Source organism: Panthera tigris, chromosome C1, assembly GCF_018350195.1.
Source record: "Panthera tigris isolate Pti1 chromosome C1, P.tigris_Pti1_mat1.1, whole genome shotgun sequence".
NCBI lineage: Eukaryota > Metazoa > Chordata > Mammalia > Carnivora > Felidae > Panthera > Panthera tigris.
Window position 1 is genome coordinate 174,497,743 of NC_056667.1, and position 15,328 is coordinate 174,513,070.

Consider the following 15,328-nt stretch of genomic DNA (forward strand, 5'->3'; position numbering starts at 1 on the left):
AAAATAGATAGAGTGTTATTTGGGAAATAAATTCATTGTACAACCACTTGAAATAAAATTTAGTCCTCTAATAATTTTTTTTTCCTTTATCCAGTTTGGTTATCCCTGCAGCAACCACAGATCACAGAACTTTGGTGTTTTATCTCAACAGTACATTCCTGGCATTGTTCACTCATGATTTACAACTTCTGAAAATAACATGAGGTATTCATTATGTTTCCTTAGGTTTTCTACTTTATTTTACTTTGACCTCACGAGGGACAAAGAAATGTCATTTGTGTTACCTAAAAAGATAATAGGTAATTATTACCATGTGATACTTTCCTCTGAATCAGAAAAGACCCACAATCACTTCATGACCTGAATTCTGTCACATTTAATAGAGATGAGAGAGAAACAGTGCCACCAACTCTTTGTTGCATCCAGAGAACGTGGTATAGATGGGCTTACCCGGTACATGGTACACTTCACTGAAAAGGGAACTCTGCTGTCAACTTACAGGTTTTCCTTTTGGGCCTCTCTCTCCTCTTGGTCCTTGTGATCCTGGAGGCCCCTGAAATGGAAAGTGATGATTAAGCCTGCAAAACACGTATACTTCAGATGTTTTTATTTTAAATGTTTGCTTGATCTAAGAAAATCGGAAAACAGAAATATCACTTTTTTTTAAATTCAGTTCAGTTGAAGACTGTAGAAAATAAAGCCATGTGCGTATAAAAGCTCTGTGTACACAGAAAGGCTATTTATATTAGCAATGAAGCTTAAAGGTCTGTAAAGAATTAAAGAATTAAGTGTTACATTATAGCATCATGGAGCTCAGTGAGCTAAATATATTGCTTGAATGATAATTACAAAGTTTATGAGGATCATTTTTGCTGTCTTGTCCTAAGCAAGCCTTTGTCACTACATTATGGCCATAAAAACCTACAATTTGGATTTTTAGAACTACATAGTTGTGCAAACCCTAAATTATCAATGATCTGAGGGAATATATGTATGTGTTTTCTGTCTAGTTACCTAGAATGCTACTGCTAATCCAAACCTGAAATCAGTAGTCTTTTGTGCTAACCCAGTAATATGCTATTCTGCTGTATAATTTCTCAAATTCTATGGAAATACGATTTAATTTCATTAACAGATGAAATTAACAGTTTGTTTCATTAAACAGATAAACGTAGTCTATCTTTAATTATTGCCAAACAATAGGTAAGTGTGTCTTAATGAGTAAAGCTAATCTAAAATTAACAATGTAACAATAGATCATTTTGGCTTTCACATAGCCAATAAAAACACTAACATGGAGGAAAAATAGGGTTCATCAATTTCAGAATGAAATGATCTTTTATATATCATTCATTGCTGCAAAGGAATGCTTACACTTGAAGATGTTTCAAAACAAAACGTTTCAAGAAACCAAGCATCATGGTTTTCATTCTATTGTCTTTTGATGGATATAATATTCATAAAGATGTTCAGTAACTGTAAGAACTTAAGAGTACCATGAATGTTGGAGGAAACTACTTACTGCTGGTCCTGGACGACCACGTATGCCTGTTACCTAAATGATAAACAAGATAATCTATAAGGATGAAGTTTCAATAGAGTTCAAGAAAAATCAATAGTCAAACAAATAAGAATAACAACAAAAGCCCTAGTGAATTTTTTCAGAGCAAACAGATGTTGTCAATTGATGCCCATGTCCTCCTTGCTTATGCCTTAAGATGTTATCTAATTTAAACTCTCATATACAGAGGCAGACTGCTATAGGGATTAAGAGCACCACACTGGAGCCAAGAGGCCTGGGTTCAAATCCTAACTCTATCCCTTACCAGTTGTCTGACTTTGGACAAATTACTTATTACTTTATGTTTTCATGTTCCTCTTCTATAAAATGATGATGATGATTATGAAATTACCTCCTTCACAAAGTTGTCATGAAGACAAATATTTGTAAAGCACTTAAAATAGCATGTAAGACATAGTAAGTACACATAAGTGTTTTTAAATGAAAGACAACAATATGAATGGTTTACTTTTTAGGTAATCTTTGTTAAAAACAAGCCAATTTCAAGGCAAAGCAAAAAGTCAAACACTGCCAAATAAATCAACATGCATATACTTTTCTTCTGACAGAGTGATGATAACTCCTTTGAGATCTATGAAACTGATGGTTGAAGAATTTTCATCCCACTTAACAATATACTTTATGATCATGTACAAGTCTAAACAAGTCTTAAGAACTCTTATACAATATGAAATTTCAATCAGGAAAATGGCAAGATATATATCCAGAAGTGTGGAACATTAAGTCATGCCTTTTATTTGGATTACATGACTATTTATACCACAAAAAATAGGGGCACCTGGGTGGCTCAGTCGGGTAAGTGCCCACCCTTAGTTCTGGCTCAGGTCATGATCTCCCAGTTCGTAAGAACTGGAGCTGGGAACTGACAGTGTGGAGCCTGCTTGGGATTCTGTCTCTATCTCACTCTGCTCCTCCCCTGCTAGCACTGTCTCTCTTTCTCTCTCATAATAAATAAATAAACATGCAAAATATATAAATATACAAATATATATATATATATATATATATATATATATATATATACATGTTAACTATCATTTTACATCCATATATAATATGCTTAACTTTAGAAAACCCTGATTTCCATTTTTAGTCATGGGACAATAAAAGTCAGGAATATTGTAATAAATAAACATTAAATAGTATATTAAAGAATTAACCTCTTTTGGTTTGTTTGTCTTATACTATAGCTTGGTTATAACATAACTAACATCCATTTTCACAAGAGTGTGTATATATGCAAAACTTTAAAACTATACTATAGCTAAGTTTTTTAAAGACACATGAAAACAATATATACATATACTTACAACAGGCACTAATCCTGGTTCTCCTTTTTGTCCCTATGAAGCAAAAATTGTTCAATTATCAAAATATAATAGCTTGGTGGGGATAGTCATATCATACTAGAATATTCCATGTAAACACTGAGAATTTCTATGTAAGAAATGTAAAAAACAAAAATGAGAAAAGAAGCAATATTTATAGTAGTCAGACATTATTGATGAAAAAAATTACTACTCATCTGAAAGACACAAAAATATCAATCCAATGTTTGAAATGCGTAACTTCAGTCTTTATAGTGAATAAATCTAAAGAACTGACTAGACCAAGAAATACTTGTGATTAAAAAGATGTAAAGTCAAAGCACCATAGGAAAAACTACCCAAAGACTGAAAACTCAGAGAAAATACAAAACTTGGATATGTTGAATTTTCACACTCATATTCTATGCCACCTAGTTTTAGTAACTTATCAGATGCCATTCCTAAAACTCTTGCCACCTTTTTTAAAACTCGTGGAAGAATCTGAGAAATAACAAGAGGTAAGTTTGCTCATCTTCAAAAGGAGGAAAGAAAGAAAGAAAGAAAGAAAGAAAGAAAGAAAGAAAGAAAGAAAGAAAGAAAATACTTATATTGGTTAGGTAATTCTCAATATCTGAAGAAAATCAAGACAAAATATTAACTGAATAGGAAGATAAAAATAACACAAAAAACAATCATAACATAAAGGAAATAACATTGGACAATTTAATTGCCTTTTATAATAGATGTAGCAAACATAACAGATGTAGATGGGATTCTTAGAACTTCAGTCTCTCAAAAATTGTATTCTCAGAGCATGATTTCAAGTACATAGGTAAAATAATATTGGATGAATTCTACCTTCATATACCTCTATTTTACCATGTATCTACTTGTATTATTTATTTTTGAATTTGTCTTCCAACAGATTTTGGTCTCCTTAAGGTTATGATCAAGTCTACTTTACATCCTCGTTTTGTCTAACAGAAAACCTCAATAAATTCTTGACCATATTAATTTCCATTAATATAGTATGAAATAATGCTTTTTACTGGTTAATTGAAAAGTATGACTACATTAAGGATTATATCCAAAATGTAGAAGAAGCAAGAATAATGAGTTCTAGGGGCACCTGGGTGGCTCAGATGGTTAGGCGACCAACTTCGGCTCAGGTCATGATCTCACAGTTCATGAGTTCGAGCCCCTCATCGGGCTCTGTGCTGACAGCTCAGAGCCTGAAGCCTACCTCAGATTCTGTGTCTCCCCTCTCTCTACCCCTCCCTTGCTCACACTCTGTCTCTCAATAATAAATAAATGTTTAAAAAATGTTAAAAAAGAATAATGAATTCTATTTTATTTAATTTTTATTTTCACATATATTGCTCTTTTATCTGATTATAAAAAGTATATTGGTTAACAGAGAATTTTGAAAATATTGTAAAGTTTTGAAACTTACAAAAGAAATTAAATATTATACCCAACACCCAGGAGATAACCACTTTTAACACTGTAGTATTCTTAGTTTTCCATCGTTTACCTGAACTTGGTTTACTTAATCAATGCCTCAGTATTTTGCTCTTAGATTATACTTTCACTTTTACAATTAAAAATATCATTACAATGAATACCCTTGTTTATAAATATTTGTGTAGTACCTCTAACTAATACCTTATGGTGTATCTCTAGAAGTTGAAGTTGTAGGTTAAAGATCATATATATTTTTTGGGTGTTTGATCCAGATCTCCTAAGTGTACTCCTGATAGGTACAATTTAGTTATATCCTTCCAGTAGTATCCCACCTCTGACAAAATTTTGTAAAGTGATATTTAAAAATTATTTTACAATCATCATAGTCTTAATAATGGATTCAATAGCAGAACAATACCCTGATCATCACTGCTGATTCTACTGCCAAGATTAGGAAGTCAGGAATAAATTGATAATTCAGCCCTGGGAAATTTCTCTACAGAGGCAGGAGGGAGCTCTATATGAGTTAAGTTCAAGGTAGAACACAAGAGACTAAAAGACAACCTACAAAAAGACTAGAGAAGAAAGGGATGAACACATATGGTCAGTAAAACAGAGCAGGCTTATTTCTGCATTTCTAAGTCTCCTAACTTCTAGCTTGGGTCTTTCCATTTATAACATAATCTGAAAGTAATAAAAATTCATCTTTTAAGAGCTGTAAGGGCTTTCTCTGAGATGCTGAAAGAATTTGAATTATTTAGGAAGGGTAGGTAAATGTGTGCCGAACACCTAAAGGACTTTATGAGAATAATGCTGAAAAAAAAATCTTTATTTCTGGAATAAATTTAGAAAAAACAAGTAAAAAGTGAGGAGAAATTATTTCAACCAAAGAGAGAAAAATGAAATAGTCCACTAAGAATGACTGGGAAATCTCCATTTTATGAGACCAGCAATTACAATGCGGCCTTTGCTCTTACTTTGTGTTTAGGAGAATGGTATTTGCTTGTACTTTTCTCAACTAAATTGTAAGTTTTTTGATGTCTTATTACAAACTTTTTATTGCTCCACAATACTTGATATGGGATTCAGTGTTACATTATCAGGTTCCATGATAAATTTTTCTAATGGTTCTGTGATAATTCTTATTTTGGAAATAAGCCACTAATGTAAGTATTTGTTGCTTTTTTTAAATATGGGCTTTGAAAAAATAAAAAATAAAAAATAATATGGGCTTTGAATAAGTTAATTTATATGCAATGAAGATTTATCTAAACTTTTGCTAAATGTGATTTTCATACTCACTGGGAAAGATAACATTCAAATACTCTGATTCAGATGTGAATTACAGTTTAATTTTACCTCTTGTCTGTTACTTATCACTTAAGGCCACATGGACATGCCTCGCCACTTTTCTAGGATGCCATTACCATGGAGACAGTCACAGTGTTTTGCCCACCATTGCATCATCTGTATCATCTGCCTCATACAGGGATATAACAAAGCCTCAGTAATTATTTGGGGGTTAACATGCATGAGAGAATAGATTATAAATAACAACAGTATTAATATAAGCCAAGCACAAAATACATTTTTATAACATTACTCTGCTCTAATAGTTCTGATGGCACATGATAATAAATGACAGAGTCATGAATATAGCGGCACATAACTAGAATGTGGTAAATTGGCAGCTGGTTTGAGTGTGTCTTTCTCCCAGCTGTCCCATACTGCTTTTGGAAAACTTCAGATTTAATTTCAGATGTAAATAAATGTAAGCTGGTATTTTTAGACCTATTCATTTGACATATATTCAAATCTAAATAGCTTCACTGATATTTATTCCAAATAAGACAATTTTTGGTACTGCCTTTTTAATCCAAAAGTATAAAAGTAGCCAGGACCTCCCTTGATAGCATCACTTTCATTTACCATGAAGGTGTAGCATTGCTTTATCACCTTACTGAAGTTCTACTGTATGCAAAAGTAAAGGCAATTTAAAGTCGCTGGTAATCTGCCTAATATCTGCCATGAAATTTGGGATGACTTCCCATTTCCATTCCTGATCCCTGTGCCCATCCCATCTGGATAAGACTGAAGCAAATGCCACAGTTTTTAAATTACCTAGAAAACTGAGAACAATTCCAAGGGAATGTAACTCTCTTCACTCAGGGGGATTACCCATATCCAGATGACAAGTGGCTAAACTGGCCAACTGTATCTAGGCTCATAACAATGTCATACATTGTCCTCTTGAGTGTAAGGCTTGCCTCTGGGATTAGATTTTAGGCTCCTTGAAATGGCAGAAGGGGAGAGAAGAGAAGGTGATGTGTGTTTGGTAAAGTGTTCAATTAATTCTTTTAGACATATCTTTACTTCCCAACCAATAGAAGCAGGACCACAACCCCACTGAACAACAGCCATCACCCACTCACCTACCCTTCCTTCCTTCCTTCCTTCCTTCCTTCCTTCCTTCCTTCCTTCCTTCCTTCCACTAAGCAGTTACTGCACTTCTAATATGTGCAAGGTGTATACTAAGTACAGTGATACATGTAAGTAATTCAAAGGCTCATGTGGCACAGTCTCAATCCCTAAGAGATTTACAACCTTCTAGAAGAAATATCTATAAACAAAAATTAACAAAGTGAATAAAATAGAGGCAGTTGTAATCTATAAGCAAAGTAGCTGAACTGTGTTTATATATTTTTATCTATATGGTATGTACTTACAAAAGAATTGTACTTTACAAAAGACTTTCAAATACACAAAGCACAGTCCTGTGTGAACAGTTATCATAGAATAAAAAAGAAATTTATGAAAATGGAACTATGCAAAGTAAAACTTACCTTTCTTCCTCTACCTATAAAAGGGAAAGAATAAATATGTTATTTTATGAAGAAACAGTAATTGAAAATCTCCTAAATATTTATTTTCAATAATAGGTTTTTTGGGGAGTCAGAATTTAACCTAAACAGGTTTCCCTATTACCAGTAAACAAAATTCAAAAGTTGTTTTTGATCAATATTTCCATTACAGGCAAAATATGCATCCCTTTGGAAAATTCCAACATTATTTGATTGATTATCCATTATTTGATTATCCTTCACACCATTCATATAGCATTTAAAGTTCACTAAATTATAAAATTAACTATTAAAATTGTAATGAATTTTCAATCAATATCCTATATTTTTTTATGCTTTTTTGAGTAAGCTATTCATTCATATGGCTGAAAAACAAAAATACATTAAAGGTATACAATTATAGAGTGAAAATATCTCCTTCCATCTTGCTCCCTTCCCCTAGTTCCCACATTTCACCCCCACCCCAGAGGGGGCCGCTATTACTGTTTTTTGTTTCTATTATTAGTCTTCCTAACCCAAAACATAATGGGACATTCCATTTATTCAAGTTGTTATTTGAGTTTGTGGTGTTTTATAGTTTTCTTTTTTTTAATTTTTTTAATGTTTATTTATTTTTGAGAGAGAATGAGAGTGTGAGTGGGGGAGGGACAGAGAGAGAGGGAGACACAGAATTGGAAGCAGGCTCCAGGCTCTGAGCTGTCAGCACAGAGCCTGACATGAGGCTCAAATCCACAAACCGTGAGATCACGACTTAAGCTGAAGTCAGAAGCTTAACCAACTGAGCCACCCAGGCACCCCTGTCTTATAGTTTTCTTCAAATAGATCTTATACATCACATGTTTATTCTTAGCCATTTTATCCCATCTGTTGCTATTATAAATGAGGTATTTCTTATTCCTATTATTTATTCTATGGGGTGACTGTATATAGCAAACTTATTAATTTGTTAAATTTACACTGCACTTATTTTTTTAGTATTTTTTTACCTCATTCCCCTAAGTTTTATAAGTACACAATTATATTCTATGCAACTAATCATTTTACCTCCTCTCTTCTCATTTCTAAACCTCTATTTATTTTTCTTATCTAATTATTTGTTCAGATATTAAATTGTAATGGTAATAATGGATATCCATGTTCTATCTCTGAGTTTGGAGAAAGTGATTCTAGTATTAAATATTATGAAGCTTCTATGCTGAAATGTAAGTATTTTACCGTGTTAATGAAATGCCATTTGGTACTAAGTTACCAAGCATCTTTATCAAGAATACTTGTTCATCTTTGCCAAATATCTTATTTCAACTTTTCAACCAAAAGCCCTTTTTTCATAGCTCTGTTATCTATGTTATGGCAGTATTGATTCTTCCTGTGCTTCTTCCTATGTCATCTTCATTTCCCTATGATGGTTTTTGGTTTTGCTTCCACTTCCTTGCTCATCATTAATTTTTGCTGTATTTCTAATGTAGGCCTTTCTTAATAAATTACTTCACTAGGTTTTACTTAGTTTATGGTGAAATGGTCAAAATTTTTATCCATTTTGTGGTATTTACCAGCGTGTTATTTGGTAAACTTAGCCAAACTCTCCCACCTTTTTTTCCTGAGAGTATTTTTGCATCAGTGCTCTTGCTAACTCTGTTTTTATTATTCATTTTGGAATAAACTGGACTTTTCAAACCCAGCTATTTGTAGAATGTCACATATTTTGCTGGTTTTTTTTATTTTTTAAAGTTTTTATTTATTTATTTTGAGACAGAGATAGAGACAGTGCAAGTGGGAGAGGGGCAGAGAGAGAGAGAGGGAGGGAGGGAGAGAGAGAGAGAGAGAGAGAGAGAGAGAATCCCAAGCAGGCTCCACACTGTCAGCACAGGGCCTGGTATGGGGATTGAAATCATGCAACTGTGAGATCATGACCTGAGCCAAAATCAAGAGTCAGACACTCAACCCACTGTGCCATCTAGGTGCCCCTATTTTTTTTTTTTAATTTGTCATTATTGTCCCAAGATATTATTGACATATCTCTACAGGTTTAGTTTTACTTTGTTCCTGGAGCTTCGTTGCACATTGCATCAGCTTTGGATAGCCCTTAGGTGTCTTGTTTTTAATTCTTTCTCTTATACCTTCTTCATTATATTGCTAAACTTTGAGTTTGGTTATTTATTCAAGGCATATTGTTACTACTGAATGATATCCAAGAGGAGAGTTGGTAAACTACTCTCTAATTTTTCCATGAAAATATGGTTGAATACTTCATTAAATTTGTTGTGATTTGCAATGGAATTTTTGGCCGGGGGAAATAAAGCCTTGACACTATGTTGACAATGAGGTATGCATGTCACCATTCAGGACTCTGCTAAAACAAATAACCTAATAGTTTAATGCTAATCTTACCTGGTTCACAAAATATGAACTTATTTCTCTTATATGTAAGTGTCTTTAACACATGTATTCAAATACATACTCTATATTAAACACAGGCATTTTTCTCCAAAATAAGTTTTAAAAACCAGTAATTTATATCATCCTTTTCTCCAGGAAATCTATCCCATTCTCTTGTCTTCCTGAGCCATCATTAAAAGCATTCTGCATTTGTGAGCCAATGTAAGAGAGGGTACTCTAGCATTAAATTACATTAGAAATAATCATTCCATTCTCAAGAGCAAATTTGGCACAAGAGAAGATAAGCATGTTTTCTAGATCTCCTCTTGGACATTAATGTACCTCATAGAATACCAACAAATATCTTGGAGGTACCCAGCATGGATAGGGTAACAAATGACCATCTTAAGTGGTATAAGAGATTCTCAAATTAGACATAACACCACCAAATTCAGCCAAAAATTCCCCTGGTTTTTAAGAAGACAGCGAATTATTTCCCCCCCTCTCACTAATGTTACATAAAGTGGGTGAGCAAAACCATTAACCCCAAACGCCTCTGACTAGTGGTTTAATTATTCTCTCTGGTTGCTGAATTCTGAGAGCAGAAACCACCGCAACTATAAAGATGAGTCACTGGACCAGCTCTGAGTTGGCCTTGAGCATTCTTACCAAAATTGGTATTGCCACCTCCAGTTGTGTGTGGACAGACAGGACAGCATTCTCCAGGGGGAGTTACAGGGTCAGCACATTCAAGTACATCCTGGCACTGTATCTTGTCACAAAGGATGGCTCCATTGTCACACACACAGATTTGGCAAGGGGCAGGTTTCCAAATGTCCCTGTTTAAGTACATCTGACCATTCTGAGTGCAGGCTATTTCTTCACCATATCCTTCTAGAATAAGAAAAAAAAAGGGGGGGGGGAAGGAAGTTAGTAATCTTCTGAAATTTTGGAATCTGGGAAATACTTAAGAAGGGGAGTCATCTTGTGGGTTCTAAAAATTCTGGGCTAAGCAGTAACCTACCAAGGAGGCAATATACAGATGAACTTACTTTATTTGGTATTTACATACAAAGCAAAATGCAATTCACAATGAAATGCTTATACTTCTAGCCCAGCATGATGGGGGAAGAAAAAAAAGTGATCAAAGGAGATATATTTAATCAGATAATGCTTCCCAAAAGATTTCATTTATGAAGGTATAGATAACCAAACATAGGAAAATCAGTAAGAAGAGATAAAAACAAACCATTTGAAAGGGGGAGGAAAAGAATAGTTCAAAAGGGAACATATAACTTCCGGGTTTGGTGAACTTTTATGTGATTTTCAATTCCCTAGAAATTTTAGATTAGTAAATCCCACAACAACAGATGACAATATATACTCTTGCAACGTGAAGAAAAACTTTAAAAAGAGTGTATGGGTTTTCAAAAATTATTTTTAAACAGAACGTAGAAAACAAATAATAGTGTTCCATTTCATGGACTGTATTTGCTAAACTAAAGGTGTTTACTAAAGGAATAGCAAAGCTTAAAAAGGCAATGCAGTAATTATCTTTGCATAAAAATTAATTAAGGGGACTCCAGACCACGACAATATGGTAAGTTATTATATAATATTTGCCAAATACTTTTCTACACTTAGATAAAACCTTAATGCAGATTTAGAAAATATATACACACGTTTACACACATAACAATAACAATACAATTATAAGATAAATATAATTTATTTATTATAAGATAAATATATATATATATTTAACTTTGTGACTTTTAAGAAACAAAACTATAGTATTTTAAAACACAATGTGGATCATATCATATCATACCATCCTAGTTTAATTCCTGTAGACCGTTCCCAACTACTCAAATTCTAAAGCCCAGAGATTCCTCCCTCCCAGTCCTTACACAACTTTGCCCTCCCTCCTTGAAGGCACACAGAGTTCACTATTACATTTTGCTTACTGTCACCTGCCCCCACAGTTCTCTGACTACTCTATAGAAGTAGATCTCCCTCCCCCCACTCGTGCTCTCTCTCTCTCTCTCTCTCTCTTTCTCTCTCTCTCTCTCTCTCTCAAAAATAAATAAACATTAAACATTTTTTTAAAGAGACCACCTTTATCCAACTAGTATGACTCTCAGTACTTTTTGAAGAACTCAGTCGTCCACCCATCCATTCATTAAATTTGTTTTATATGCCGGCTAATTAACCAGTTTCTAAAATGTGAACAGACAGGCAAAAATCACAGCCCTCATAAAACCTATCACAAGTAATACTAATTTACCATTTTTACTTTTTATTTTTTATCTCCTTCACTAGACCATAAATGCCATGAAAATAAGGACTAGTTTTTCTTTTTCATCATGCTATTTCTAAAGCTTGACTCCATACCTTGCAGGGAGCCAACATTCAACAAAATAGATATGAATGAATGAGTGAGTGAATCTGAATTATGGTTCACTAACTTAATTGCACCAGCATTAATGTATACTTTACAAAAATAAAACCGAAACTTAAAAAATGCATTAGTTTATAAGATAATTTATCATTTTTCTTTATTTTAATGAAGTATAGTTGATATACAATATTATATTTTCAGGTGTAAGACATAGTGATTTGACAATTATATATACTATAAAATGCTCACCACGATAAATGCAACCATCTGTCACTAACCAAAGTATTACAATGGAAAGAATTTATCATTTGCCATATAAATATACTCAAATGATAATGCAGACTACAGATAAAAATTTCAGCGTAGGATAAAGACATTGGCCCATATATCCATCTTCCTAACTTTAGAAAGCTTTCGTTGGATAACATTCTTTTCACTGCTCCATGGAATACTTGGCTTCACATATCTAGCCCTTCATCACAGCTATATGGCAAATGGAAAGTTGCTTTCAAAGCGTGACACCACATCCTGGTTTCTGTGTCATTCACAAGGAGATTCTAAGACACTAAGTTTCTAATCTGTTTCATTTTCATCAAAAGATGTTTATCACAGAACACACAGCTAATCAACAAAACAATATTGGCTCTGTGTACCTGGTGCTGTTTCACGAATTTTAAGCCAGGGAGAAAATAGAATTCCTGCCTTAACATGTAATACAGGACTATTCTGAAACAAAATAAGAAATTTGTACATCAAATAAGCCCTGTTACTTTTGTTTATTTTGTTTATTTGTTTCATGTCTTTATTGACAAAAAAAAAAAAGGTCACAGCACTTCAGACTTTATTCAGATACACAAACAGTAACAAACCATACCCACAAGTGATAGGCATGGTCCCTAACCTCTGGGTCAAAGGCCATGCTGGAGGGTGTGGGTGTCCTCTTGGCCACTGCCCCAGCATCTCTGTCCCTTCCTCCCCTGCACCTCGCTGACACCCCTGAGATCAGTTAACACTGCAGAAACGAAGCCGCTCTAGAGGTTGGGCTGCACTCACTGCCAAGGAAAAAGCAGGTTCTGAGGAAAGACAGAAGCACACTATTACAGCATCTCCTAGGAGAGGCCAGGCTGCTTCCCCAGCTGGGCCTGCATTGCCCCCGGCCTCAGCCCCAGCACAGAACAAAGAACACATTCCCCACCTGGCAGCACAGGGCAGCTGGAGATTGTGGGTCACTGGTCATGTGACACCCCCAAACCAATGGCCAGACCTCCCTCCAAAGTCATCTACCGGACTCTCTCTCCCAAGGGGAGAAGGCTTTCAGTAAAATAGACTGATCTGGTTCATAAAGGGCTGGGATGGATACTTTTCCAGAAACCTTAAGAACTGAATCATCCATGGGGGCACCTGGGTGGCTCAGTCGGTTAAGCGTCCAACTTCGGCCTAGGTCATGATCTCAAGATTTGTGAGTTTGAGCCCCACGTTGGGCTCTGTGCTGACAGCTCTGAGCCTGGAGCCTGCTTCGGATTCTGTGTCTCCCTCTCTCTCTTGTTCACTCTCTCTCTCTCTCTCTCTCTCTCTCTCTCTCTCAAAAAATAAGCATTAAAAAATTTTAAAAAAGAAAAGAACTGAATCACCTTCAGATTCAGGAGCATTGGAACAATCATCACTGGGTTGCCTTGAGGAGGGAGACCTGGAGAAAACTAGCCCTCTAGGAGAGCAGAAACATCACTTGCAGTTTGTTTCTCAGAGCACCCAGCATGGGGCTCAGCAGCCTTTCTAAGGATCCACTGTAGGACTCTGAAAAGAGACATGAATAACAATGCATTCCTGAGGGGCCTGCCCTCAGCTGCCCTCTGGCCACCTCACTTCACTCCTTCCTGCAGGCTGGGGAGCACAGTCTGAGGACCAGGCATTCCCCAGGGGAAAAGCAGATCTGATTGGGCTCAAGGCCCCAAATGAAGCTGCTTTCCCTCGTTAGAGTCACATATGACTTTTTTGAATAGGCCAACGAGCATGTCTTCCAAAGTCCTCTGTCCTCCCCAGGTCAGAACAGCTTTTCCCTGATACACTCAAATCTTGTGTTTTCTGAACGATCATAGGAGGATGCCTGTGACCTTTTTGGAAGGTGACTGTTTTTACTGTAGGGGGCAGTTCCTCTACCATTTTATAGCTGTAGAAATCGTGGGCACAGGCCAGAGTTCTGAGGTGCCCATGTCAACATGCACACTCACGCTGGTGTGTAGACACACACGTACCAGCAGACACCCCTGTACACACATTTCTATCCTGCTCTACACACAGAGAGATAAGGTCAAAGTGTGAACCCTGGAGAAGAGGGGCCGTCTACACATGGGCAGGTTACAGACTCAAAAGGCATTTGGCACTGTCTGTAAGTCAGTCCCAAAAGTTGCGGCCCCAGACCCACCTCTTGAGCACTGAGCTATGGAGCAGAGAGAACTTCACTGTGAAGGGAACCAGGAGTGAGTGGTGCAAAGTGGCTGTTACAGATGGAGCGTTCCCCAGAGGCACCTTCCCCTTCCCTGGGCCGTTTGCCACACTAGGAGAAGTCAGGATTCTCCAGTCCTTTGCGTTCAATGACTGCTCACCAAGACTCAAGAGCTCAGGGAGAAGGTCAAGACACAAGCTCTGCAGCCCCAGCCCAAAGGAGGGCTTTCTTCCCCTTCTTGGTCAAACAAGAGTTTCATTCTCCATGACATGGCACTCTGCAGACAGCAGTGATGGTAAGGGGTGGGCTCAGAGACGCGGGGAGTTCTCAGACTGCCCAGCAAACACATACACCCTACCGGGAATGGTGTGGGGTCACCCACACGGCTACGAGGCAAGTTTGCCAAGGTTAGAACCCAAGAAGAGACCGTCGAACAAACGTCGATCAAAAATTCAGTCAAGGCATTTCCCAGAGATAATCACAGAAATAGCAACACTTTTGGATACTACAACAGAACACATTTGGCAACTTTGAAAGAAATAGATGTCCCCACCCCAAGCCATCAGAGGGTACAAAGTCCCTTTATCTTTGGTCCAGTTGAAAAAGTCAGGGAAGGAAGATGGGCCAACAGAGGGTGAACAAAGGCTGCAGACCATTTGTACCAACTACCTGACGCTCCCATCTGTGTGTGACACAGTGTGGGATGCCGCCTGCCTCAAACGAAAGCAAGCTACTGGAGGGTCAGAAGCCTTGTAAGTTTTAGGTGAAAAATCACTTTGAAATAATGTAGTTTCATCAGGAAGCTACATTTCTATATGTAGCTATATAGAAATGGACTTATTTCTATAGTCTACTGAAAAGTTCAATTAGGTAAATACCTTAAGAATAATTTTG

The 15,328-nt window shown here is 36.1% G+C and overlaps 1 protein-coding gene across 10 annotated transcripts in view; it reads right to left on the bottom strand.

The window, feature by feature from the left end:
• Positions 1–15,328, bottom strand: part of COL5A2 (collagen type V alpha 2 chain) — a 381,687-nt gene that overhangs the window by 64,599 nt on the left and 301,760 nt on the right. For all 10 annotated transcript variants that reach the window (XM_042994889.1, XM_042994886.1, XM_042994887.1 and 7 more), the window contains 5 exons: positions 10,260–10,484; positions 7,197–7,210; positions 2,893–2,925; positions 1,523–1,555; positions 500–553 (listed from right to left, as the gene is read on the bottom strand). In XM_042994889.1, coding sequence (XP_042850823.1) covers positions 500–553; positions 1,523–1,555; positions 2,893–2,925; positions 7,197–7,210; positions 10,260–10,443 — 318 coding nt within the window. In that variant the 5' untranslated portion in view covers positions 10,444–10,484. The remainder of the gene's footprint in view (positions 1–499; positions 554–1,522; positions 1,556–2,892; positions 2,926–7,196; positions 7,211–10,259; positions 10,485–15,328) is intronic.